Source organism: Colletotrichum truncatum, assembly GCF_014235925.2.
Source record: "Colletotrichum truncatum strain CMES1059 chromosome Unknown Contig_0009, whole genome shotgun sequence".
NCBI classification, from domain to species: Eukaryota; Fungi; Ascomycota; class Sordariomycetes; order Glomerellales; family Glomerellaceae; genus Colletotrichum; species Colletotrichum truncatum.
Window position 1 is genome coordinate 1,446,198 of NW_027222406.1, and position 26,873 is coordinate 1,473,070.

Consider the following 26,873-nt stretch of genomic DNA (forward strand, 5'->3'; position numbering starts at 1 on the left):
TAGATTTTCCCCAGGCTTGAGATTAAGCGCTAGGAAAGCGGCAAAAAAAGCATGTCGCTGTACCATGAGACGGCCGAGATTCTCTCGGCCAGCCCGGACCATGGCGGCAGCCTCAAGAGCCGCGTGTTTCGCAAAAAGGGTCTCAAATCGCCGCCCGCTCAGGTATACGCCCTGGCTTTCGAGACGTGCAAGTGGAGCGGCGTGCTGAAGGAAGTCGTCGAGGCGACGGATTTGCTGCGTCACGAGCGCAAGGTGAGTTAGAGTCGAATCGCGAGCCAGGCTAAATGCGAGGCCACCCCCTACACAGCCTTCACTTACTAATCACCCTTCGCAGCTCACGCCAATCTTGGCTCTACTTTTGGCCCATGACTTTCTGCTGTCAAAAGGCGGCATCGCGCTGCCGCAGTCTCATGGTTTGAGACAGACTATTGAGCGGCACAAGGCGCGTCTCACGTCGGAGCTCACACGCGCGCGACTGAGGCGGAAGATGCCCTCGCTAGAGGCCCTCAGGGCCGACGTCAACGCCAACGCGGACCCGGAAGGCAGGCATCCGCGGTGGGTTCGTGTCAACTTTCTCAAGAGCGACCTTGAGACGCAGCTCGAGACGACGTTCAAGGGGTTCGAGAGGGTGTACTCCATCGAGGCGGTGACGAACTCGGCGGCGAAGACGTTGTTCATCGACGCGCACATCCCGCATCTCCTGGCTCTTTCTCCCGGAACAGACGTCACCAAGACCCAGGCGTACCTCGACGGCGAGATCATCATCCAAGACAAGGCCTCGTGTTTCCCTGCCTACCTTCTCGATCCGCGCTCCGAGGATGGCGACGTCATCGACTCCTGCGCGGCACCGGGAAACAAGACGACGCACTTGGCGGCAGTCCTGAAGCAGCATGAGCCGGAACAGGGCGCGCGGAAGCAGACCATTTTCGCGTTCGAGAGGGACCCCAAGAGAGCGTTGACGCTGGAGAAGATGGTCAAGATTGCGGGCAGCAGGGGGACGACCAAGATCGGGCTCGGTCAGGACTTTCTGGAGGTCGATCCGAAGGGGGAGGCATACAAGGATGTCGGAGCGCTGCTGCTCGATCCGAGCTGTTCGGGAAGCGGAATCGTGGGGCGCGACTCCTTGCCGGAATTGCACTTGCCCGAGGTCTCTGGCTCCAGCGGCGGCAAGGGGGCGGCAAAGGGGAAAGGCGCGAAGCCGGCAGCGAAGACGGATAACCGAAAGCGGAAAAGGGACGACAAGGACGATTCGAAGCAGATGATGGTCGACGACGACGGGAACGCGGTCGAGATTCAGTCCGAGCAGGAACTCCAGAAGCGGCTCAACTCGCTGGCGTCGTTCCAGCTCACGCTGTTGCAGCACGCGATGAAGTTTTCCGCCGCCAGGAAGATCACGTACTCGACCTGCTCGATCCACGCGGAAGAAAACGAGGGCGTCGTGATGAAGGCGCTCGAGTCCAAGGTCGGCAAGGAGCGCGGGTGGAGGGTTCTCGTCAGGGAGAAGCAGGTCTCCGGCATGAGGGACTGGCCTGTTCGTGGGCTGCCCGAGGCGTGCGGCGGCGACAAAACGGTGGCGGAAGCGTGTATTCGTACGTACAAGGGCGACGGGCGCGGCGTGATGGGATTCTTTGTCGCTGCGTTTGTGAGGGACGGGGACAAGGACGAGGCGGCTGACGAAGATGGGCCGTATGTTCGTGATGAGGAGGGGAAGATTATTAGGGATGTGACGGGGATGCCGGTGTTGAAGAGCACGGGAGAGCCTGTTTCTTTTGGTAATGCCGAGGGCGGTTCGGCTGCGGAAGAGGAAGAGGAAGAAGATGATTCGGGTGAGGATGAGAGTGAGAGTTCGGGGAGCGGTGAGAGTGGCAGCGAAGACGAAGAGGAATGGGGAGGATTTGATTGAGATATGTAAAATAGGCCTCAACGAAGGCAACTACAGTAAATGGGATTCCTGCGCAGGCAATACTCGTTGGTAAATCCGTTGATGGGGCTGATAGCGCCCAGCAAGACGAGCATCTCAATAAAATGAGTGATGGCTGGGGAAGGAGATAATAGAAATAATCGCGATTTTTCCGCATAGATCCATCAACTATATTTCTCAGCCAAATATGTAGGTTTGAGCTTATCGTGTCATCACTATATAAGCTGCTTCGCATCGATTACAATTTCAAGCAAGCACTTCACTATTGAGGCTTCTAACGATGAATATGGTGTGAGTGAGAACCTGGAGGACGATAACAAATGTCAACCATTTTTTGCTCCGTCTCTGGAATAGAAAGACTGAATACCGAGCTTGGCCATTAGCGTGCCATAGGATGTAACCTTGGATCATGGCCCCTGGTCCAGGAGGTTGCCCCTGTCTGAGCAGCGACAGGGATCCGCAACGACATCCCACCGTCATCTCGATAAATGGACCTTCATCCTGGTTTTCTTGTCTTCATACAAAACGGAAATTGCGTTGCTATGCTTACGATGCGGACATTGCGGTTTGGGATTTTGGCGCTGTTGGTTTCTGGGACCCATGGTCAAGAGCAGCAACAGGCCAGGCTAAGCACCGAGACAGACGGTGTTGACGGTCATGAGATGAAGCTGGTCGCATGTGAGTTGATTCAAAATTTGATGACGACAACACTAACTCTTCGTCCAGACATAACTGTAAGTTGCTCGACTGAGCCGCGGCACACACGTGGCTGATTCAAACCTCAACCTGCAGCCATCGGACCAAAAGTCCCGCTCACTGGCGGTGGAATGGGACACGGCGCGCTCCAAGTCCGATTTCCGTATGGAAATAATCGACGACTGCCCTCAAGACCAGCGATGCCCTGACCTCGCGCCTGAAGCATACCCCGTCATCAGGCTCTTTCGCGGCAAGGAGCAGATGGTGGATTACCCCGGCCCGCGCACCAGCGACGAGTACGTCCCTATCCTCCTCGTTTGCCAACATACTAACATGACCAGGATCGTAAAGTTCATCAACAGAGCCAAGCAGTCGTCTCAGAAACCAAAAAAGCTCACGGCAGAGGAATTCGAGGCTTTCAAAAACGCAGATGACTTCGTCTGCATCGCTAACCTAGAACCCTCCGAGACGGTCGTTAGAAAGGCATTCGAGGCTCTTTCAAAAAAGTACTGGGCCGAATTTACATTCGGCGTTATCGAAACCGCGGAACAAGAACCAAAAGTGGTGTGTCACAAACAAGACGATGACAGCACACACGCACGCTCCTTCACAGAACCAGACGGGCTAGAAACCTGGCTCATCGAAGCTTCTCGTCCCGTCATCGCGGAACTCACGCCCGCAAATCACCAACGTCTCCTGAACGTAAGCAATCTATCTCTATCTCTCTCTATGTCTCTTTCTTTTTACTGTGTGTACGTGAGCACATACTAACAGACAGAAGCGCGGCTGGCCAATGATCTACATTTTCTCCCCGACGCCCACCTCCCGCGCCGACATCCGCGCGCAGCTCCACGCCTTCGCAAAGAGCCACTACTCCTCCCTGACCGCCGCAACGGTCGACCCGGCCTACTTCCCTTCCCTGCCCGGGAAACTCGGGCTCAGCCCCGCAGAAGACGGATACCCAGCAGGCGCGGCCCACCAGCTCTCCAACGGGAGGATATACCCGTACCCCAAGGGCAGAGGGTTCACGCCCCGCGAGCTGCAGGGTTGGGGACTGGATGTGTGGCAAGGGCGAGTGAAGCCGTGGGCGCCGCCTGGACAGGAGGCGCCCGGGGAAGATGAAGGCGGCGGCAACGTGAGAGTAGTCACGTCGCATAATGTGAGAATCAAGAACATCCCGGGGCTCAAGATTAAAATTGCGGGGAGGGAGAGAGATGAGCTGTGAGTGGGTTGGATTGTTGGGTTTTCTATCACATGGGGAACAAGAAAAGAATGATAAACAAAAAGTTGAGTAGTCCAAGACTCTATTACTATGATTATATATATACGAGGTGTCTATATGGTATATGTTGAGTTGCATGTGGCCTCCTATAGCCGCCGTGATGAATGCTCCGTAAACCAGAAAAAAACAGTGCCAAATAACTCCTCGCAAATGACGGGCACATGTGCCACCCCGGGTATCATCATCTATCCCGCCAATCTATACACTTTTTTGGTAACCGTAATTATAGAAAAAATGACGTGTTTCTTTTTTGAGGATCATTTAAGCCTGCGTCTTGCGGGCGGCCTCGTCGTCCTCGGCGCGGGTCTCGCCCTGGACAGTGCGCTCGTCGTCGGAGAGAACACCGCCGGAGCCGGCAGTGTTGGAACGCTCGTGCTCCTTCTTCTCCTCCTCGGCCATCGCATCGTCCTCGGTGACCTGCTCGGTGGACTTGCGCATGCGCTCCATAACGGCAGCAGCCTCGGAGGCATAGGCGCATCTGGCGCGGATGACGGAGCCGTACTTGTAGAAGAGGAAGGGGAAGGGAAGGCAAGCGAGGGAGAGGAAGGCGGGAATGGACGAGGCCCAGTGGATACCGAGGTTCTCGTACATCTGAGTGGTGAAAAGAGGGAAGGCGGCACCGAAGAGAGATCGCATGACAGAGTTTGCGGCCAGGACGGATGCAGCAAAGATGACGTACGAGTCGATGAGGTAGTTGAGAAGACTCAGGAAGACGAGGACCAAGCCCGCAGCGAAGAAGCCAGAGGCGATGATGGAGACGACCCAGTGGATCTCGGGTCCATTGGTCCAGGCGAACCAGAAGAGACCGATGGGCAGCAGACAGGCGCCGACCATGGAGGGGGGGAGACGGGCCTCGGGCGGGGCGAAACCACCGTAGGAAGCGGCAACCTTGGTGTAGCGACGACTGTCAAAGCCGGTGTAGATGACAGCAGCGATCATGCCGACAGCGACACCGAGGAAGGCCAGACCGCCGACACCAGGGGACCAGCCGCGGTGGCGCTGGAAGACGATGGGGAAGGCGGCGAAGAGCATGTACAGGGTTCCGTAGACGATGGCCATGTAGATGGCAGTGAGAAGGACGATGGGCTCCTTGAAGAGGAGGATCCAGGGGCGAGACAAGGCGATCTTGAACTGCTGGCCGATGGTCTTGCGGGGCTGGTGAGCCTCGTACTTGGACATGTAGACCTTGCCAGTGATCTTCTCGAGCTTCTCGGCGCGGCGGCGGAGAAGGACGGGAGCATAGGTCTCGGGAACGGTAAGACCGACGACGAAGAGGAGAACACCGGTGAAGATGGCCATGAGGCCCTCGATCCAGCGCCAGCCCTCAGCGACACCAAGGAAACCACCGACGATGGGGCCTAAGTTTTGTTAGTACAAGAAAGTTTCTTGAGAGTCTAATGGGTTAGTATTGCTTACCGATTGAGGGACCAAGGAAGGGAGCAGCGGCGAAGATGGCAGTAGCGAGACCACGCTCGGAAGCGCTGAACATGTCGGCAATAACACCGCCAGCGTTGGTCAGGGGCGAGGAGCCAAAGGCACCAGCGAAGAAGCGGAGGATGATGAGCGTCTCAATGTTCTGAGCGCCAGCGGCACCGGCGTTGAAGGCAGTGAGGGCAATGTAAGTGCCGATGAACAGGTACTGACGGCCGTACAGCTCGGACAGAGGCGCCCACAACAAGGGGCCAACGGCAAAACCGACGACGAAGAGAGAAACACCCAGAATACCGATCTCGGTGGACACACCGAAAGTGCGGATGACCTCAGCAATACCACCCGAGTAGGCGGTACTCACAAAGGCAACGGCGAGAGTGGCGATGGCCTGGAGGATGGTGTATGTCCACTTCTTCCACATGGGGAAGGCTTGGGGGTTGTGGGCATCTTCGGGGAGGAAATCAACGACAAAGGGCGACTCGTGGGTGCCCTCTCCGGGGTACTTGCGCTCGAGGACGGCGGGGGTGACGCCGGCCTGATCGAACAGAAGATGAAAGTAGTTGGCCTTGTTGGCGGGCTTCTGGGCCTCGAGGTCGGCCTCGGTCGCCGTTATCGAAGACGACGAAGAATGCGGCGCTGACGCCATGGTGATGTAGTAGTCTCTTGGGTTGGTGAACTAGTATGTGTAGAGGGCTGTTTGGACCGAAATAGTTGTGGACCAGGGATGATGGTGTTATAAGCTTATAACGCGTAGACTTTATTAGACGACGGTCGAGGTCGGAGTCGAAATGGGGTTCCAAGTTGGGGATGAACAGGAGATCTGAGGCGAGATCTGAATCCCGGAGAACTGGGAACGGCGCTTGTTCTATATACTGCACCAGGCCAGGCCATGGTCGCGGTGGAGATTTCTAATGTGATTTTCCAGACCCTTCACCCTTTGTCGGTGCCCGTATCACAATGGATTCCATCGGGGCGGACTTGTAAGGGTGGGAAAGGGGGCCCACCCGTCAAAGACCCACCCGGACGGGGTGGCTTCCGCGTGCATAATTCTTAGGGTCTATGACACTTGGTAGTATAGTGCGACGGAGGGTCGGAGTAGCTGCCCGGAGACAACAAATGGACTTGTTATCTCCGGGTTGGGCGTCCTTCATGGTGTCAGGGCTAGTGCAAGCGTGTGCCGTATATGCGTCGCAGGATGATTGCAGGTGATTCATCCAGTAAGCAGAGTGAGAAACGCCCAGCCTTTTCCGGGCAACTGGTTGTATCGGCATTGCGGCAGGATACTATTAGATTAGCAGGCGATGGAGAGGGTTGTAGTTGGTGATTGAAGCCAACAGTTACAGAACAAAAAAAAAAAAAATACCCCGTACGAATATAGGCTTCAACCCAAGCTTGCGATGACAGGAGTCTACCGAGGAACAGGACGAACTGGATTGCATAACTCAGAGCGGAATTGATTGTGCATTGTGGGTCTCCCTGCTGTACTTCCTTCTTTTTCTTCTCTCCTTCTTCCCATTTCTTAGCTCCTACCTCCCGTGCCCGATCAGATACGTACCTGCTTATGTAGCCGCAGAATGACGTGTTGGCTACTAAGCTTGGGCCCTCAAGGGACGGGCACACCGGGCTCATCCACCGAAAACGACATGCCAAAGTCGATTTCCATGGGTCAGCGGCCCCATAGACCGGGATGTCGGTGGATGTACCCTCCGTGCCGAGGTCGATTGACGCCTTTGCAGTCCCAACTCCAACGGGTTTGGTCGCCACCATCCCGGCCGCTCATCCCCTTTTTTTCACTTGCAAGTGGTTTTTTATTACAAAGCCAGACAGGAGTGGAGATGACCGATCGGGCCTGCTGAGTTCATCCCTCGCGGAGAACACGCATACACTCCGGCGCACCGATCCTGCGAGGGGCCGGCACTGGGTAAATATGTATTTCTGAATCTGAATCATTATCCAGGGCCTGGTGACCGTCCCACAAACGTACGAGAAAATGAGGCTAATGATGAGCAATCTAGCAAGTTGCATAACCGACGAGCCCAATAATAGATCGACAACCGCTTGGATTGTTAGGGAGGCCTTATCATCCGTTGGGAGGGACTTTGTATTTCCGCAGCTGCCAGATCTGGACGGATGCTACTCTGTACTCGGTAGGATCTGAAATGATAAGAGGCGCACGTCGAGAACCAACAATGACATGCTGTTTTGGGGAAAACCACGTCAGATTGGCATGCATCGAATGAGGCTCGTCTCGGCTGAGTCTCCGAGTCCAGTGCGAGTCCGAGCGGCTTGTTGACCACACACACACACACACACACACACACACCATTGCACTACTACAAGCATACTACAAGCCCGTCGAAATTAATCATGGCGATACACCTGTGACTCGGGGCTAGCGGTTTAGCGCCGCGCGTGGTGGTGCATTTCTTGTTCAATGTTTTCGTCATTTCCATGGAAAACATCTGCGATACACCCGCCCGACCCAACGATCAGCAAATGGCACCCCCTCTCCCACCCCCTCTCCCACCCCCTCCCCATCATTCGGAGCCGGTCCATCGTCGGGACCGAATGCTTGCTGGGCTTGCTGGGCTTGACTCAATAACCATCAACGATCAACTGGGGCAGATCACCTTGCTGGCGATGCTTGGCCACCGTTACCTAAGACCTAAGACCTAGGACCTAGGACCTAGGAGGACCCCTGCACGTCATGCCAGACTTGGCCCAGACTTGGCTCCCGAGCCATCGGCTCTTGAGAAAATCTCTTAAAATTTTGCTTGCTTGTTCGCCTGGACCGCACCGCCGCCATGCTCAACTTCCGCACCTGGTCAGCCCATAAATTCTGGAGCCCGTCAAGGGAGGGTTCAGCTAGGATTCCCATTCGACTATCCGAGTCTCTAACTCCATTGATGTCTTTTCATTTGAAGTGAACCCCGTCTTGAATCCACTCTTGCTTATCAACTTTTTTTTTGCTCCCTCTCACTGACGTTTTTACCTCGGCCAGACCACGCCAAGTTAGTGAGGGTCTAGAAGACTTGGCGGACCGGACTTTTTTTTTTTTTTGCTTGGTTATTAAAATACGGCCATTGCAGGCCGCACTACGCGGAACGGAGCCGCCTGCGATCCCCCCACCCGGTGGCATGGGTTACGCCTGGCCGTCGGCGTTTGGCCGAGTTTAAATTCTGCAAAGCTCCGAAGCCACGTTGACATGCCTCGGCTGTCGCTATGTGGCTTGCCCTAGTCGTAGGAGAGAATTAAAAAAAAAAAAAAAATTAGACTTGGCTTCCAATGTCACCTCACGCCGAACCCATGTTACTGGGTCTCTCCATTCTCGATCCGAACTAACGACGATCGATTGAAAGAGCTTAAAGAGAAGGATAGGATCAATCAGGACAATATAATCTAGAAACGGACTGGCCCATGTCCGAGCCAGTTGTCCGAGCGGCTTTTATTGAAGTGAAATATTGACTCCTCGCTGTTATCCCTCGGTAGATTCCTATTTACTTTTTTTTTCCTTTTTCTTTTTTTCTTAACCTCTTGAGAGGGTTTGTGCAGATGGGTAAGAAATGAGAAAAAGCAAGAGCAGGATCCGTCGGCGCCGGTGTCTAATCTTCCATCCCCATCATCAGTCTCGTCCCTTTCGTGCATCGGCCAGGCGTATGCCGCCGCGGCTTCTGAAGTGCCTCATGTAGTCCGAGTTGGGTCCCGCGGCCCGGCGACTTCGGTCGGTCAGCATGAGCCCCTCGGCGAACCGCGCCGTCTCCTTGAGGCTGGCCCCGAACAGCTTTATCAGCTCTGGCCAGGCGTCAAAGTGCTCCGCAGAGTCCACCTTGATCTCCACGAGACGGAGTTGGTTGCCCGTGGAGATGATGGGCAGCATGTGCTGCAGCAGGGAGGTCTTCAAGTCCTGTCTCTCCTTTTCCAAAAGATCTGGGTTTTGTTTGTCAGCGAGTTTGCGTTCCCGTCGCAAGAAAAGAGAAGCCATCATCTGTATAAACTTACAGCACATGCGCAACGCGAATTCGATGTCGACGACGTCTTCTGCATCCACGAGCTGGATGTATGGCACAGTATGATTCCAGACCAGAGTCCTCGTAACCTTCTCGAAAGCCTTGGCCTCGTTGAGCAGCCCTGCCGCCAGCCCCAGCCGCCATAGGTCGCCGACGGTGAGGTGCTCGATCGACGGCTCATGGTAGTGTAGCATCATCTGCGACGCGTACTTGAGCGCGTCGACGAGGTCGTACTTGTCCGCCACGACGGCCACTTCGAGAATCGAATCCGCCGCGGCGATCTGGCAGACGCGCGAGTTCTGGTGGTGCAGGATGTTGAGGATGAGCTCCATGATCTCCGGGTCCTCGTCGGGAAGGTTGATCTTGACGGGCTCGGAGGAGCCACGGTCGAGCAGCTTCTGGCCCTCCTTGAAGCGGGGGCCGAGCATCGCGGCAAATACCCTCGACGCGCGCTTGAGGATGAGCGAGTCCACGCGTAGCTCCGTCGTCTCCTCGCCGAGTCCGACGACGAGTATCACGTCTCCGTCCGGTACGACGGGCACGCCGCAGTTCTGCGTGCGAGACCACATTCGCGCGGCGAAGCTGGCCGGCGAGCGCACCTCGAAGAACTTTTCTGACGAACCCATCGTCGTCGTCGTCGTCGTCGTTGTCGTGGTCGGCATATTGGGCTTACCGATGGTCATATCTTTGCTCAGCGGGCTGTCCATTCTCTGTCTCACCGCGATTTGTCAAAGATATAAACAGCAACACTTTTCTTTTCTTTCTTTCTCTCTCTTTTTTGTTCTGTCTTCTTTCTCTCTCTCTCTCTCTCTGTCTCTCCCCTCGCCGATGAAATTTTCTTTTACCTGCTGCAAAGTTGATGAAAAATTGTGTTTGCTGTCCTTTCAACCGCACATAAACATCGCCACTGTTTAGGCTTCCCCCCCCCCTCCCTCCCCTCCCTCAAACGCGGTTATCCCCTCTTCGGGTAAGGCAGTAAAGAGTCAGTCGGGCTTTTCTGGGGGTCTAGTCCTGCCGTGGTTTCTTGCTTCTCTGCCTCTCTGTTCCCAGGAAGACCCAGGTCTCCCAGGCTCAGATGAGACGCACCAGGCGTAGATAAGACTCTGTGGTGGTGTTAACCCCGACTCAGCTGGCAGAGGCAACGTTTGGAAACGAAGGTAGGGGATTGGAAGGATGGGGAGAATGTCGTCACAACCGAGACTTAATTGTGTGAGCAGATGTTGAAGGTTGCCCAACCTTTGCCGGGTTTCCCCAGCGGCCAACAGCCAGATCCGGGATGGTGATGCTGCTATGGATTAGATTCCTTCTGGCTTGCATTGCCTGCCGTTGTTGATTGCGCCCTGCTGAGGCGATGAAACTTTGAGAGTGCATTTCAGCTCGCTCTCCCCGAAAGAGAGGTTGTTTCTTATCTTTCTTTTCTTTTTTTGCGTTTTGGTTTTTTTTCCCCAGGTTTTCACCGTTTCGAGTTGCCGTCGACAGCTGTCAACCACCGTGCCTTTCACAACTGCGGGTTTCTGCGAAGGGGAGGGGGGTAAAAAAAAAAACATTTGCAGAAGAGGAGAAGGTGGCTCGGGCTCGCTCCGAATCAACGAACCTTGTTCACAGGCTTTACCCAGGCTCACTTGGACCAAGCCTAACACAGAAGAACGTTTCAAGTGTTTGCCCACTTCGGCCTTCTGTGGACGAGGCACATGACGACGTTGCGCGTTAAAACAAAAATACCCCATCGAATCGTCAGCGAACGCGTCGTCGGGTTAAAGTCGGGTTAAAGTCAATTCGATCCCCCGCCCGGGGAAACTGTAGTATCGGTGCCTTGCAGCTGTGGCACGTGTCTATGGACCGTCCCATTTTTGGGCTTGGGCGTTCTGTGAAGTCCATAAGCATTGCGTCGTACTAAACTGTGAACGCTGATGTTGGATGAGTCGAAATTAGAATATGTGTGATAGGTATTTCAAAGAATTGCTACCACCAAGCACCTTCCCTAGCGAAGGCGCCGGTCTGATTTGGTCATTAGGAAAATCTTCTTTAAAATGGCAGCTTCGTCATCAGTTAAGCCTTAGATTGAACCACTGACCGTGGTGAAAAAAAGAAGATTATGATATTGAAGAAAAGGATGTTCTATATCCTATCTTGCTACATCTCCGTATTCTGCAGCACTAATTTAGGGACTCATAGCACTTTTCTTTGTATGAGTTGATGAGTGTTTATAAGAAAGTCAGCATCTTCATTCGACCATGAACATTTCTTCTTCCAAAGCATGTACCATCCTTTGACATAGCTCGGTCACATGCACATGCATGTCGAGCATCAAATGCAGCAACCCGGTGCTGCAGACTCAATTGATACCACCCATATGCTCATCTCTCTGCATCAGAGTATCTGCTTCGTCAGATGTCTGACAGACTGAATAGTCGCTGACCTCATCCCCAGACCAGCCGCCCAACGAAACCCGGCCACTCTTTCCACTCACTCTCAGCAACCTCCAACCCCGTCGTCAAGTCCCTTACAACTTGATCAACGCCCTTCTCCCGTAGCAAGCCCGAAACCGCTCCATCAGCACGTAAGACTCGTGTAACAGCAGGTTTCACACACCGAGAGGCGTTGCGGATTGGGCGTGTTGGGTCGCGGCCACTGCCCATGCCGAGGCGAGTGATGCGGCCGATGTAGTCGGCGTTGAGAATCGGGTCCGGGCGCTTGTCACGCGCGCCACGGACAAAGACGTCGATTTCGTAGCTGTCGCGTGTGCAAGTGACGCCCGCAAAGATGACGTAGGGCTGTTGATCGTTTATGGCCTCTGTGACGGTGTCTGCGGTCTCCGCGGCGCCAGCGTTGTTGGCGGTAGTTGCAGCGGTTACTTCTGATGGCACGATTGGAACGGCTACACCACCCTTGGGTTCTAGTTTGCTGACGGCTGGCGGTAGCGTCACAAAGTCGCGCAGGACAGGTGGAGCGAAGAGGTAGTTGAGGGCGCGCACATCCTTCTGCATGTCGCCAATGGTGGTGTAGATGTACTCGCGCGGGTCTGCGTACGCTAGTGCTCGCGCGTTTTGCACGAAAGGACGGAGTGGGAAGTTGAACGTCAGCGTCGGCTGCGTGCTGGCCTGCGCACGCAGGTAGCGCTCGACGATGCGGTCCATGTTGCAGTGGTAGCTCAAGAAGATGGGGTCGAACGCGGTGTAGGTGTTGTCGGCCTTTTTTAAAGGTGATGGAGAGGTTAGCATGAGAATTGCTGATGATAGTGCCAGAGAAGAGACAACAGAGAGACTCGGAAACTCACCATATCAGGGCCGACCCAGCCATGGTAGTTATCATGAGCTTGCTCGAATAACCCATCAAAGTACATTTCCTTGGCAAAAGTAGGATATCTCCAGTCTTCCATGTGATCAGTGAAGACTGGGATGTTTGCCCACGGCATCGGACTCTTCTTCCAGTATTGCGGCAGGCTGTACAGCTTCTTCGAAAGCGCAAACGCAATCTGCTGGTGATAGGTTTTGAAGAGGTCAACCTTCTTCTTCCACGGCTCGGTGCCGCGACCTTCTACGAGCTCCGGAGCCCGCTGCACATAAGCCCCGCCGCCCTTGCTCTTGCCGTTGTAGGCGAGTGCCCAGCGCAACGGATTCTTGCGAACTTCGCCCTCGGAGTTGGTGTACTCGTCGTCAAGGAAGATCTGTGGGATGCCGGCGTACGGCGACTCACGCTCGCTGGTATCGGCGGCGAAGCCGTTCCAGTATGGGATTGGAAAGTCGATCAGCTCCTCGACGTAACGAAGAAAGGCCCGGTGCCAGAGGAAGGTTGCTTCCTGGTAGTGCAAGCACCACTCGGCATCTGCAGCGAAAATCTATCGTTAGCAGCGGTCAATCTGGCACTCAGACACACCATGGGTCTGCCCGGTAACCTACGAAGAAGCCCCAGTTCCTGCCATTTGGATGGCGTCTTCCCATCCGCTTCATACAGCTCGCCCACACGGAGGACGGTGTCGAGTTTCTCACGGTACGTCTGGAGCTCTGTGTCACTGAGAGACAGGATATCCTTGCGAACCCGCATCGTGAACGGGGAGTCGTCAGAGGCGATGACCTCTATTGGAACAATCGGGTCAGAAGTTGTGGTACGGTAGCCTTGGTTTGCCCACAATCGGAATGTCTCAAGCGCCCAGTCAGGCCAATACTCGGTGGGATCTTGCGTGATGGGCATTGACTTCGAACGGAGATGCTGATAGATAGTGACAGCACTCTCCTCCACCGACTGCTTCGAGAACAGGTCAAGATGGAGGGGCTGGCCTTTAAGAGGGCTGTACTCCAGCATCATACTCCTCCAGTATAAGCCGACACTTCCTGGATCAGACACCCACTTTGGTGTGACAAAGAGTGCGCGAATGTCGTCGTTCCAGGTGGGATATGGCGGTGCAGTAGACGCCCCGTTGGTAGTCTCGTTGCCTGTTACTGCCTTCGCGGCGCGTGCGCTTATCACTGGACATCGAGACACGCCGTTTGCCATTCGTACATCTGTTAGGATGTTATCAACGTGCGAGGCCTCGATATCTGATGTTGGCGCTGATGGCGTCGCCGGAATGAGATGCGGGTCATAGCCCGCAAGAGAGAACGTCCAGCTGAGCAGGAACTGCTTCCCTCGAGGCGGGATTGCAGCAGTGATCCCATCTTCCCTCATTTCAATGAAGCCCCAGTCGCCAGGCATAGCGCGCGCATACGGCAGCTGCACGCCGAACTCGTCGAGGGGCAACGGTCGATATATCCTGCGGCGGGCCTCCGCGAGCTGCAGATACTCGTAGATGCCGTCAGCCGTCTTCATCTTCTCTCGCACCTTGCTAATGTAGCGGTTCAGCCGCTTTTCATACTGATTCTTGGTGCCATTGTCGTTGTCATATAACTGAATGAACTGGTACTCGGGACTGTCAACATCGCCATCCGTAAAGGGGCGGGACTGCCGAATGGCAGCCACCCACTTGTCCTCGAGATCGTACTGAGTGCCCAACAGCGAAGTGCTCGGGGGGACGTACTGCATGAGCACGCCGCGGCGCCAGGAAAACACCGGGTTCCAGTAGTCGAGCATCACGACGGACCGGAATGCCTTGGCTGAGAGAAGTCCGACGGGTGACGTCTTGACTTTCTGCATACGGAGCACCCCGATGGAATCCTCGTACGATGGTTGCAAAATGACGAAAGGCATGCCCTCACTCCCAGACAAAGCCTCGACAAAGTTCACTGTGTCATATGCCCTGGTCTGCTTGCCGCCTCCGAGAGTGCCTCTCGGTAGCTCGAACTTGCTCAGTTCATTGCCCTCTACATCTTCACAAACAAGCGCCAGTTGAAGCTTCTCCTTGGCAAGATCATAGTTGGTGCCCTTGCCGACGTCAAACTTGGGGGGTCCTCCATTTGCTTGACTTGGCTTTGGTTCGTGATTCGTCCCCGGTTAGTGGACATATCTCACCATAGGCTACTGGCCAAGTAACTCAAGGGGGAAGGACTTACAATGAGACCTGAGCTGAGCATGGACAGCATCTCGCTGTTGAAGAAGTGGTTCCAGTCCACAGTATATGTTGTAACATCGTCTTGGCCTGCGGCGGACGACGAGCCTTCGTTGTCAGACAGCGCGGCGACGACGTTGATCGTGGTCGTCAGCAGCAGGTGCGCCATCCAACGTCTAGTGTTGACGGGGCTGGCTCGTAGCCGGTGCTCATCGCCGCCGGCGGCGGGCTCGTAAAAGTCACTGTGCACACGATTGGTGTACCAGTCGGAGACTATGGCCTTGATCACTGGCTCCAACTGCTCGCCGCTGCGGACGCTTGCACCCGTCAGCACACTGTGATTGTCTCCCGTCAGGAAGCGGATGCCCTTGTAAAGATTGATTTGTTCCTTCTTAAGGCAGTTGGCAAATGTAGGATCCGAGCCCGTGTACCAATGGTACCATGGCCTAGAAGACCGGGTCAGTAGAGGTTTGAGCGTGTGGCTTGCAATGGAGGGGGGTTACTTGTGCAGCTCTTTCATGATACAGGCGCCATTAACATGCCCGTTGAATGGCCCCAAGTACTCCGTCTCCTCAGTGCCTGGGCCGTCGGCGAAAGCACCCCAAGAATCGCCTTGATAAGTCCACACGCGAGGACCTTCATCTTCGCCATTCAGATTTTCAACCTAAGGAATGGAAGGGTGAGCATCTACAACTGGACTGCTGTCTCCTTTAGTCTCTCGACTGCTAAGTGAATTCTTACAGCATAGTAGCGCATCACTTGACCGTTCCAACTGGCGACCTGTAGGAATCCACCAGACCCATCAGTTGGGAGAGACCCAACGACAAAGACATTAGGTGGTGCCTCGTTTTCATTCGGGTTCTCCTTGGGCGTGATCAGCGTAAGGAAGCGTACGTGGTTGGAGAACCATTTCTCGTTTTCGTCGGATCTGGGTACAAAGGCGCCGTCGGCGATGGCGAAAGTGGTAAAACTATACGTGTTGGTCGTTCTTTCTGGAGGGTACGCAGCCTTTGGTCAGACAAGAGTCAGTTGGAAGCCCAAGTGGAAGACATACTCCAGAACCACTCTGCCAGCTCTTTATAAGTGAGCAGTGATATCACAGACTCGTCTGCGAGTAGCTGACCGAAGACATCGGTAAAGTTGTCGCGGATGAAGTCGTCCGTGACTAGGACGTCTGTATCGTTGGCAGCTGTCCTGTTGAAGACTCTTCTGTACACCTTGGAAGTGGCCATGTTAATTGGACAATTTCCGGTGTACTTCTCTGAGTCGAGACGACAAAATGGGCGAGCATGGGCGCGTATTTAAGCTTGAATGCGAGCTGCCTTGTCCGTGACGGAAAAGGCCAAACAACTTAAGCAGAGATGAGATTTGGTAGGTCTCTCTATAGTAAGAACAGGATACCAGCTACGTATGTAGCGCGATAGGACTAGTTCCGACCTGAACAGGTGGTGTGTTGGGTACTAGGCTGCAGTGGACAGCTGAAAAGGACTTATCATGGGGGCCTCGTCCCGACCGCATTCTACCATTGTAGTTATCTGTGGCTGGCTGATATCCAGCGATCATCGATGTTTTCCATCGACAGCTGAAAACTCGGTTGCTAGGTCGGCTTGGAGAATATATCCCCAGGCGTATAAGCACGTCCATATCGGTGATGCTGTTCGTGAGATCGTCGTAGTGGCTGGCTGGCTGGTAGTCTTACATAAGTGGGCTTTCCTCTTCAGGAAGGCGACGAGCTCAATCGGCCGCTATCGTATGGACAGCGAACAAGATTGGTCCGCCGAGCATCTATCTTACAGAATGCGGTTATTTACGGTTGCATCGTCTAGGGGTTCAGCTGGCCACAACCTCTAACTATTGTACAATTTTACACGGCTCTTATCCTTAGCGCCGCGACAAGTAGACATCAATCTTCATTGATGCATCGTTTGCTCAAATATATAGATCACAATCTATTCCCATCGACCATGTCCAGATTTCCCCATACTCTCGGAGTCTCGCCTCACTTCTTAATCGCATCCATTCAACGCACCCACAATGAGTCTCCGCCAGGATACCGTTCTTCCAGGTCATAACCCCCCCGGCAACCTGCCCGATATGTCGCCGGAGGTCAGGGACATATGGTCGCGGAAATATATTTCGCATTGGATGGACGGTGAAATCGCGGCTGAAAAGAGCGTGGTTTCTCCAGGGCGCACGGAGCTTTTACAATTCTTCAATGGGACAGTCACGGCATACGACCAGTCTCAAGAACCTCAACCCGTGACTTGGATTGGATTTCCTAATCTGGTAAGTTAGGTGATGGCACTTCATGTACAAGATAGACTCACTGACTTTGTTGTAGATAAAAAAGGCTTATGGGGATGACGACATGCGATGGGCTATAGCCGATGCGAGTCGTATGGCTCAGGATGAGTATCTTGAATGGTCCCTCCTTAGAAACAAGAAGACCAACGATATTGAAACTGTTACATTCACGTGCGAAGGCCCGGAGGTAAGATCACGCAGAACACAGAATACCCCCTCAGTGTCGACCTCCTGCTAAAGCCACTGATATGCAGTACTGGCAAGTGTTTGCCAGCTACCAAGAGCAAGACTTCCTCAAACTAGTTCGTGACATCAACCCAGCGGTCAGCAAGAGCATGAGCGACGAGGACTTCTTCCTAGTAGACCCCAAGGAGAGCGCCAAGCCCTACAAGGTGTACAACCCGGCTAATTACTGGAACATTCGCACTGATACAGGGTCTATTTTGCATCTTCTGCAGCCAAACAACACGCTGTCCGCTGAAATCGACATTGCTGCTCAAGGCACAGTGCTTCGCGAGAACAGTGACGGCCCTGTAACCGATCCAGATAGATTGATTAAATGCTCTGCCTACGGAAACCCAGGCAGAAACTCGGACCCCGTCGTGAGTTCACCCACCGCATTCCATGCTTATAACGATCATGACAAGCTAATCGCCATAAACACCATCGCAGATTGGTGGCACTATCAACTCTTTGGCTTCACAGGGCAACATTGTTTCGATTGCTGATCCGGTCGCGATTTACATGCATAAGTTCGACACGAGCAGATACCAGCTTGACTACGCCACAACAGATGACGACGGAGACACAGATCTGCGCCCAATCAAGAATCCGAAGGAAATCTTCGTCTGGCAGCGCGGCAATATCGACATCCACCAGGGCCTACGCCTGATGATCCGCATTCCATCAGGCACAAAGGGCAAGTTCGGCCAGGACCTGACTGTTTCGAACATCTACGACAAGACAACCGGGCGCCACATCAAGTATGCTGCCCAGTTTGCTGACAATATCAACATGGGCGTGTCTGCTGTCGTCATTCCTGGTGAACCGGCGAAGCGCATCTCCTGCTACGACCCAGACAAAGTAACCGCTGCCTCAGGTCATACACCGCGTATGCCAACGACGCAGTCTTTCTCTCTCCTTGCCGCCGACGGTGAGGCATCTGAGTCGCGCGTCAACAATTCCAGAACTCCCTTCCCATTCCCGAAGACTGTGGGCAGGAAATACAACTGGTAATCTGGGCGCGAATAGGCAATTCTTGATTCAGACGGGCGGTTTCTCTATCATCGTTTAGTTTAGGATAATCAATCATTTGACTGACCAGAGTAAGCCTCGTCAACTCGCAATACGTTTAGAGGTATTGGTGAACTCACAGAGGTCTCACCTCTTGCTTCAGGACTGTGACGTACGTGCTGTGCTGTGAAGGAGAGTTTGACTAGGTAGAAAGCTACTAGCACGTGATGTTTGGACTTTCAATACTTTGAATTAGGTTCCATTGAACCCAACACTTTCTTATTTAGTTTAGCTACGTTGGATCGTCACTTTTATCCCAGGACCCAACCACCATATACAACGTATAGACAATCCCTTACCACCCCTCAAAATCTTCCATATTTATTCTTTTATCGTTCAATTTCTTCTCACCTTGTGTTCACGAGCGAGGTAGATCGCGTGAAAGTTGATCAAGAAGGGCAGCACAACTGGCCTGGCGGTCCTTCATTTACCCTTCAGTATTCGAAGGTAACAAGGCCACAATTTCTGGATTTTCTTTTGCCCTTCCGCCCGGGACTACACTGTCTTCAGGCTGGGATGACTTACCTTTTCATGTTCTTCATTGACTGGTTTACTAGGAAGAATAAGAATGTTCTTTCTTTCTGATTGTGCCGTCGATATAGGATCTTTCACCGCACCAGCCAAAGTTGTCTGTCGTGATAGGATTTAGGAAGTAAGAAGTTAGATCTATTTTTAACTATATGGCTAGAGCTAGAAACTTGCAATAGTACTACGCAATCGATGGAATATGAAGCAACATGCATTGCAGCCTTAACATCAACTATATTTCCCTGCTGTAGCTCAAACACAATGCCCAGTAACACAATTGTCTGTTGCCCTATTTTATATTATCCCCCCTGCTACAGAGTGATAAAATGCGTTCCCACGCCCTAATCTTAAACTTATGTTGCTCTAGTAGTAGCGGTTTTCAAAATCTGTAGTGGCGATACAACCCGCAGACGAATCCGTAACAACCGTCCAAGCCAGTTTCAAACATTTAAGCCGTTCCAAATTTCGCTCAAGAAATCTTCAGCCCGCGTAAACTTATAGTCCGGTAGCAGCTTGTTCCATTCTTGAGATACGCTCATAGCCCCGGCAGAAATTCCCAGCAGTATGCCGGCCACCATACCTGACGCCAGCTTCTCAACTTGGTCAGCAGGGATGGCAGGGTGGTCAAAATTGGGTAGCCATGAGGATCTGACTACTCCCGCCTTGAGATCCTCGGCTTGGACTTTTTCAATAGCGAAAGGTCCACCTAAGGGCGATTGTCAGCATCTCCGTAAACGTGGCCATATCTTTAAGAGAAAACTTACGAATTCTTTCTCCTATGGCAATCAGTTGTGCGACAGTAAGCTCGTCTCCTTGAATGCCACCGACAACAGGCCACTCGCCTTCGTACTCGACGGCACTCGCCACGACGGCGCAGAAGTCCTGGGTAGTGATGAGACTGATGCGGGCGTCATCTGCGCCTTCGAGTAGAATAGCGCGACGCTTGTGAAAGTCGAATTGAGTCTGAGGAGTATGGATGTGTTTTGATGTTTTATTCGGGCTCGCAAAATAATTCACGAAAATTCCAACCTGGAAAAGGCAGTATTCGAGAACCTATCGGCGAGTCAGTAAGTTCTTATGACATCTATAGTTTAGCTCACCTTTCCGTCTTTGTTTAATTGCTCAAGGTACTGGCGAATTTCAGCTTTTCCGCTGTACCAAGGCATGTAATCGAAGCTCGACCTACATGCAGCCGACTTAGTCTATGTGGTCAACTTGGAAGCTGGTCAACTCACGTGGCCCATTCGCTCGGGGCGTATCGCTTCACGCCAGCTTTAACTGCGGCGTCAATGAGGTTTTTCTGCGCAGCATTTCCGGGGTCTGACTGCGTAGTAATAAAGCAGAGCAAAGTGTGAACGCCTTGCAGAGCCTGGGCTAACTGAGTTGCGTTTTCGTAATTCACTTTGATCCAAGTGGTCCTCGCCACATTCGCGTCTGCTGGGACATCCTTTGCTAACATTAGTGATTGGGTTATTGACAAGAGTTAACCATCAAACCTTTGTGGATAAGAGAATGATCTCGTGCTTCTGGGTAGCGATGAGAACGTCCAGGAGCTCCCGGGCAACATCTGGTGCACTGTGAGCTTAATAACAGAATATAGCTGAAGTTGTTATCATACTGCCAGAGGCACCAGAAATTGCAATCTTCACCATTTTCCAAACTTTCAATATTCTCACGGTAGGGTGATAGAAAGCTGTTTGTATTGTCCGAACTTCGTGGGGCCACTCAATCGGAGCTGCTCGGGGAATGTAACGCAGCAGAGACAAGGAGGCGATTCTCTAGTGTGAAAGTATGCTAGGGTGGAAAGAAAACGAGTAATCTCTGTCACAATACTTAGAAGTAATTCAACATTGTCTCCACTTGTAGTGTTATATACCCAGACGCTGTCAATCTGGCGGAGGTTCGACTACCACACACGGCGGAGATGTTGACGAATCAGCGTCGAGCTCCGCTTTTCGTCCGCCGAGTGGCGTCCAAGCAACGAATCATCGTCTAGCTCCGTGTCTACTTTCAACGTCTACTCGCCGCAACAATTCATCCTGCACCATCTCGGCAATCTCTTGACGGCAAACTTCTACTTTTCGCAATTAGTTCAACAGATTCGGAAACAGGCTTTCAATTTCTGATTGGTTGACAGGCCATAACCCCATCAATGCCTGAAACCCTTGAAACCCCCCTGATCAACGGCGGAAGAGAGCCGAAGAGAAGGAAGCTCCGAAAGGGCACACTGAGCTGCTGGGAGTGCAAGCGGCGGAAGATTAAGTGCGTCTTTGAATCTTCCAACAGCCCATTTTGCGTTGGGTGCAAAGACCGCGGAACTCGTTGCGTCAGTCAGGAGTTTCCTGAAGACTATACGAATCGGAAACCACAGCCGGGTACGAGGATCGACCAAGTTGAGGATCCGTTCGTTCAACTACCAAGGAACACGAACAAAGACAACAGCAATCCTCAGGCCAGACATTTAATTGTGGAATCTCGGGTAAACGGCCAAAAGACCCTTGGCGTGCATGGCTACGAGAATGAGGTTTGTATTCCCATCGTATTCCCATCGTGACCGCCAACGCTCATAGTAACCCGTTCCGGCAACAGGAACGTCCGCGCTTGTTGCTTCCGAAACCTCCCCTTGATTCCTCTTCAGCTCAGAATTTTCGTGGCCCTAGGTCTATCGAGCTATTTAGTAGTCTTTTGGCGGCATGGCCTAGTCAGCAAGACCTCGATATCATTCTGAGTGCGTCAGTCGGAATCTCGGGGCTTTCTCACGGTGTGGTTTTTGAATCCTATTCGCAATACATGGAGCATCTACCATCGCCACAAAAGCTTCTTCAACTGCCACCGCCAGGATCACATCCTGTGCTGATTGCACGAAAACTTCTTATCCTCAGCGCGTTTTTGCAAAACCTTCCGCCGGTCGCCTCACAAAAGCTCGTCGGCCTCAGCACGAGTTCAGAAGGCATCCAGTCTCGTGCGATCGAGGCGTCTATCCGACTGGTAACTAGCAATGACGAACTTTTAGGCTCCGTAGAAGGCATCGAGTGTCTTGTGATGGAGAGCTTGTACCACAACAATGGCGGCAACCTCCGCCGAGCATACTTAACCATTCGCCGTGCGCTTACGATTGCCCAGATGATCGGTCTCGATCGAGGCACCAACTGCCCGCTGCTGAAATTCCTTGACCAAGAAACAAAGAGGCGCATCAGCCCAGAACACATGTGGTTCCGCATATTGCAGACAGACGGTTACCTCTCGCTTATGCTCGGTCTTCCACAAGGCTCAACTGACGACAGATTCGCTGCGCCGGAAACCTTGGACGGATGCCAACCCCTCGAGCGCCTCGAGCGTATTCTAACTCTCGCAGGCGGGCGCATCGTACGCCGCAACCGATTAGGCTTATATGAACGCAAGGAGACACAAGAAATTGAAAGCCTCCTCCTGCAAGGCACCAACTCGATGCCCCCTCAATGGTGGCTGGCCCCGGACATCCCCAAGGCGGGTGATGATGAGGCGGTCCTTCGCGAGACCACGCGCCTAATGAACCAGTTCGCGCATTATCACCTTTTGCAGCGACTACATTTACCCTATGTTTTACACCCAGCCGCCGGCCAGTCCTATACTTACAGCAGAATCACAGCCATGACGGCAAGTCGTGAAGTGCTTTCACGTTTCATTTCATTCCGTACCTCTCAGCCTGGCGCAGCCTTTTTCTGCCGCGGTATCGATTTCCTCGCATTCACTGCTAGCACAACTCTGTGTATCGGTCATATTTACGCTCAGCTCCCCCAACGGGGCCCCCGCAGTGACGGTAGCTGCGACGACACGGCCGCACTAAGCCTTGCCCTCCAACGCCCTGCCGATCGAGGGATGATGGAGCGCGTACTCGAGAGATTGGAGGAGTTGGAAAAAACCAACCCTACTGATTTTATAGCCAACAATATTTCCAACATTCTACGGCCTCTGTTGGCCATTGAAGCGGACGTCGCCAATGGGGGAAGCTACAAGACAGAATCATTTGACATGGTTGGAGGTGAAGAGCTCGAATGCTGCGGTGAGGTCAGCGATGGCGGTTCCGTGCTACAGATCTACATCCCACACTTTGGAACCATAAAGATCGAACGGCATGGTATCTCCAAAGCCGAATCACATGCACCCGCAGAGTCGGGAGAGACAATGCCAACTACAGCCAACGAGCGAGGTGCTTTGTCGCCAGGAGGCTACAATAGTGCCTTTGATTTTATTGGTGAAGACGTGGCGAGCACGCAGTGGCTAACTTCAGACGATGACTGGGCCTTGCAAGGCGTAGATCTAGCGTTCTTTGATAATCTCTTCTCAGGGATTGGCGAAACTCAATGAAAGGCTACTCAAGTCTGGCCAGATCAGAAACCGAGAAGCGACTTTCCCTGAATGCCAACTAAAACAGGACACAACCCCCATTTGTTTTCAACTCGACAAACTCGCTTAACCAACTTTACCTTCCGACTTCACAAAATCTAATTTACGCATTCCCTGGTTGACCGATTGTATCATCATCAGTCGAGGAAACTGAATCATCAATATGCTTAGCCCCTATGAGATCCAACGTGATGGCGAAGGTGGAAATGTGTCGCGCATTGAGGTACTCCTCCGCCTTTCCGCCTCTCCAACAGGTTCGCCACGTATTAATTTGGCAAGAAGAAACCCCAACAGTCGATTGACCATACTCCAGTCCGTGGACAACATCCGGCCACTCTCCTCCTTCGCTCAGCTGCTCGTGCAGATCGCGGTAATGGTACCAGGCTAGTTTCTCGTCAATGTTGACGGGGGCAAGCGAATATGATCGCTCTCCCCATGCATTTTCTTGGCCGTCGGGGATGATGTAACTGCGCAGATCCGCCGGGACCGGCTCCACGTTACTGAATCTGAATAGAACGATACCCGAGTACTCGTCCCCACCGCATCTCCATCCTCGTCGCGGAGACGCAAGCTTATCTGAGGAAGTCAAAAGACAAATTTGATCCTCAAAGGCAGCCCAAAGGAACGCCCTCAGGGGACTAAACACGGTGGACACCTGGGGAACCTGTATCGGCGCCAGTTGGTTTGCCCTCCCTAGTTGCCGGGCAGAGAGAGCGGTAAAGTTGGCATTTATGAAGGAGTCCGGCCAACTATCTTCCTTATAGTTGTAGTGGTGCGCGGTACCATGGTACACGCATTGCAGGCCTGGCGTTGCTGGCGTCCAGGTCGGCGGCAAAGCAGGATCGCGGGCGCCCACCAGCTCGTCCATGGCCTTCAGGCCGTGCCAGCCGCTCAGATTGCGCATTCGAGGATCGTTCGCCCAGGCTTCTATGATCGTGCTACCTCTCAGGTGGACCTTTTCTATTGTTCTGTCTCCAAACTCATCCTCGTCAGGAATTTGACGTTTGGAACTTGGCTGTTCAAGGCATGGAACGTCAGCAATGTGAACCAGGTCAGTACAAGACAAATTTGGGTAGATTTACCTTGGGCGAAACCAGCGGATTCGCCCAGAACAGTCGACCGATGATAACATTCAGCCAATCCCCAACCGTACGCTGCCCCAGGAACCCTTTAGCGCAGGAAACACCGGCTACGGCATCAAACCCCACGATACTCGATGCGATGCGCGCAGTAGCGGCGGGGTTCAGCGCAAGGCCGACGATGGAGACAAAATGAGCGATCGACACAGGCGGGCGGGCGAACTCTTGCCTGATGCCGTGCTTGAAGTGGAGGTGTAAGCGGACGTGGCTCTTCATACGATCGACAAAGGACATGACCGACTCGTCCCAGCAGCCGCACTTCATCTGGTGTCTGTACCAGAGCGAATCCTTCATCGTTGAAATCACCTCGGCCGCAATACTGTCTTCGAGAATCTGGATATGAGCATGACGGTTCGACAGCATGTACTCTCTAGCTTCTTTTGCTGCGCGCCGACGGCCGAGCCAGAGGCCCAACGGGTTCCGTCGCAAGAGCTTCGCAAGCGGCGTCAGAGCCATCTTCGGCTTTCGCTTCTGCGGTTGTCGCGATGGCTCTGCCATTGTCGCGCGCCTGGAATGCTTCTGTTGGCGTGCGTTGACTTCCAGTCTGTCGGAACAACGCACAGGTTGAACAACCTTTTATCAAGGCACAGGAAGTGGGAAAAGTCTTCTCGTCCTGATGTGATTTTGCGGTAGGGACCCGCCGATTCAAGGTTCATCACGGCCATGGTCATAGGGGGCTTGCAAAGGTAGATGTGATTATATTTTTCTACATCACAATCAAGTCTGCATCTACATACTCGGAGAATCAGAATTGGGCGGTTGATAGGAACCTTGACGGACCAAGTTGATTTGATCGCAAATTATTTTACTCCCCGAGTGCCTCCTGTGATAATGCCTCCGTTGTTGTGAGATTCGCACCGAGATGTTGCATTTCAGCATGCCCATTCTTACCTTCACTAAGATATAAAGGCTACAGGTAATTCTACGAAAGGGAGTACTAAGAATGCCGAGCTGGCTTTCTCTCAGGTTGAACAGTAGCCTACGCAAATTGAATTGGAAAATGCAAACCTAGGCTGGCAAGGAACGCCGCACATAACCACTACCATTACGAGGGGACTAACACGGTTCACGTATCCAGTGTAAACTTTGTACAAACCTGGACGCACACGACTGACCCTAAACCGCGTCAGTCCAGTATATGAACAACCCAAAACTATACATTGTCCCTTAATAGTAACAACCATATAGAAATTCAACGAAGCTCAAAAGTCATCCCAACCTCGAACCATAGCACAGACAATCAAACGCTGCTGTATGATACACAAACCCGCCCTAAAATGCATATATAACCGAGGCGAACTAACACGAAAAACCCAAGCCACGAACAAAGTTCCTGGGATAGGTACGACCATGGAAAAAGCCACCTTCCCAGAAGGAATTTCGGAGATGCAATTTCTCACCAGCGGCAGCTGAACAGCCTGGAGCCCATATGGCCCACGACTTCTTTGCGCCGCATCAGGAAGCGATTGACATCATGCGCTGCCCCCCCCCCCCCCTCAAAACGAAGACAGCGTGCGGGTGGCGGTGGTAGGTAGGTAGATGGTGGCCCAGCCAGCCAGCCAGCCAGCCAGCCAGCCCAAAAAAAAAAGGTCGCATGGCCACCGTCGCCAATCAAACGAGGCGCGTCAACGATTCGGGACCAAAAACACGCCACCGAGCGAAGCAGATAATCCAGTCCGGCCATGGGGAAATAAGCACCATCATCTCCATAATCTGGATCAAAACAAAAGGTCGACTAGGTGGTGAGGGGAGGGTAGCTATGAGCCGGATGATCTTATCAAATGAAGGCCTTATCCCGTCCATACAAGGCTGCTCCCTCCGAGTGCCGAACGCCTCCTCCCGGGTGCATCTCCGCGAACCATGGCACCGACTTCTCATCACTTGTCTCGCCCCCCGCAAACACTCAAGGGTCTGAAGCAGGACGTCGCAGTACATGTGACTCCCTGACCAGGTTGGGAGTTTTAGTGAAATACTGACCTAAACACCGGAAGGTCTGGACTGGTGAGAAGTTGAGGTAAGCACACCCCTCGCTGGTCTATTCTCGGCATACTAGGCGCGTTTAATCTAACTTCACTTGAATTTCCTGGTTCTGGTAAGACAACCACCTTTCACTCCCAGGTCACAGGCTCGTCGCCTTCATTTCCCCGAACCAAGTGAAGTAAGAGCCTCTTCGGTGTGATACATAAACCTCCGATATGAGGCCGGATCTAGTCCAATGCTCTCTATAAATTAAACACATCTAATCAATGAGGGAGGAGTGTTTACGTGAGCCCGGCATATTAGCCGGGCTAGGTGCTTCCAGGGCGGGATGCTCTCGGGGAACAAGAACCATACACTCTCTCGAGCTTGATGTAAGAGGCTAGACAAGGTGTAGAAACAAAACGCTTATTCAGAAGGGGAAGAT

The 26,873-nt window shown here is 53.0% G+C and overlaps 9 protein-coding genes across 9 annotated transcripts; 4 read left to right on the forward strand and 5 right to left on the reverse strand.

Annotated features, from left to right (window-relative positions):
* Nucleotides 1-51: 51 nt before the first annotated feature.
* Nucleotides 52-1,903, forward strand: CTRU02_212914 (nol1 nop2 sun domain-containing protein; the record flags this gene model as incomplete). Its single annotated transcript, XM_036721479.1, has 2 exons — nt 52-252; nt 335-1,903. The coding sequence occupies 2 exons, from the start codon at nt 52-54 to the stop codon at nt 1,901-1,903; spliced, it is 1,770 nt and encodes a 589-aa protein (XP_036586648.1).
* A 560-nt stretch (nt 1,904-2,463) lies between these two features.
* CTRU02_212915 (uncharacterized protein) lies at nt 2,464-3,842 on the forward strand (the record flags this gene model as incomplete). Its single annotated transcript, XM_070205935.1, has 5 exons — nt 2,464-2,599; nt 2,648-2,655; nt 2,714-2,913; nt 2,959-3,319; nt 3,396-3,842. 5 exons carry the CDS (start codon nt 2,464-2,466, stop codon nt 3,840-3,842), a joined length of 1,152 nt encoding a protein of 383 aa, XP_070060328.1.
* Nucleotides 3,843-4,160: 318 nt separating this feature from the next.
* On the reverse strand, nt 4,161-6,221 carry CTRU02_212916 (major facilitator superfamily transporter; the record flags this gene model as incomplete). Its single annotated transcript, XM_036721481.2, has 3 exons — nt 4,161-5,257; nt 5,316-6,006; nt 6,204-6,221. The coding sequence occupies 3 exons, from the start codon at nt 6,219-6,221 to the stop codon at nt 4,161-4,163; spliced, it is 1,806 nt and encodes a 601-aa protein (XP_036586650.2).
* Nucleotides 6,222-8,952: 2,731 nt separating this feature from the next.
* On the reverse strand, nt 8,953-10,044 carry CTRU02_212917 (BTB/POZ domain-containing protein; the record flags this gene model as incomplete). The annotated part of the gene is made up of 2 exons (XM_036721482.2): nt 8,953-9,257; nt 9,330-10,044. The coding sequence occupies 2 exons, from the start codon at nt 10,042-10,044 to the stop codon at nt 8,953-8,955; spliced, it is 1,020 nt and encodes a 339-aa protein (XP_036586651.2).
* Nucleotides 10,045-11,757: 1,713 nt separating this feature from the next.
* On the reverse strand, nt 11,758-13,004 carry CTRU02_212918 (uncharacterized protein; the record flags this gene model as incomplete). Its single annotated transcript, XM_036721483.2, has 2 exons — nt 11,758-12,528; nt 12,615-13,004. Coding segments are annotated over 2 exons (1,161 nt in total), but the record flags the coding sequence as incomplete, so codon positions are not given.
* Nucleotides 13,005-16,853: 3,849 nt separating this feature from the next.
* CTRU02_212919 (uncharacterized protein) lies at nt 16,854-18,359 on the forward strand (the record flags this gene model as incomplete). The annotated part of the gene is made up of 4 exons (XM_036721484.1): nt 16,854-17,105; nt 17,161-17,310; nt 17,378-17,725; nt 17,796-18,359. 4 exons carry the CDS (start codon nt 16,854-16,856, stop codon nt 18,357-18,359), a joined length of 1,314 nt encoding a protein of 437 aa, XP_036586653.1.
* A 1,025-nt stretch (nt 18,360-19,384) lies between these two features.
* CTRU02_212920 (NmrA-like family protein) lies at nt 19,385-20,596 on the reverse strand (the record flags this gene model as incomplete). Its single annotated transcript, XM_036721485.1, has 6 exons — nt 19,385-19,650; nt 19,709-19,997; nt 20,045-20,126; nt 20,180-20,391; nt 20,441-20,511; nt 20,563-20,596. The coding sequence occupies 6 exons, from the start codon at nt 20,594-20,596 to the stop codon at nt 19,385-19,387; spliced, it is 954 nt and encodes a 317-aa protein (XP_036586654.1).
* A 500-nt stretch (nt 20,597-21,096) lies between these two features.
* On the forward strand, nt 21,097-23,291 carry CTRU02_212921 (Zn(II)2Cys6 transcription factor; the record flags this gene model as incomplete). The annotated part of the gene is made up of 2 exons (XM_036721486.1): nt 21,097-21,468; nt 21,534-23,291. The coding sequence occupies 2 exons, from the start codon at nt 21,097-21,099 to the stop codon at nt 23,289-23,291; spliced, it is 2,130 nt and encodes a 709-aa protein (XP_036586655.1).
* A 176-nt stretch (nt 23,292-23,467) lies between these two features.
* CTRU02_212922 (uncharacterized protein) lies at nt 23,468-24,967 on the reverse strand (the record flags this gene model as incomplete). Its single annotated transcript, XM_070205936.1, has 3 exons — nt 23,468-23,480; nt 23,639-24,345; nt 24,413-24,967. 3 exons carry the CDS (start codon nt 24,965-24,967, stop codon nt 23,468-23,470), a joined length of 1,275 nt encoding a protein of 424 aa, XP_070060329.1.
* Between the last annotated feature and the right edge of the window lie 1,906 nt (nt 24,968-26,873).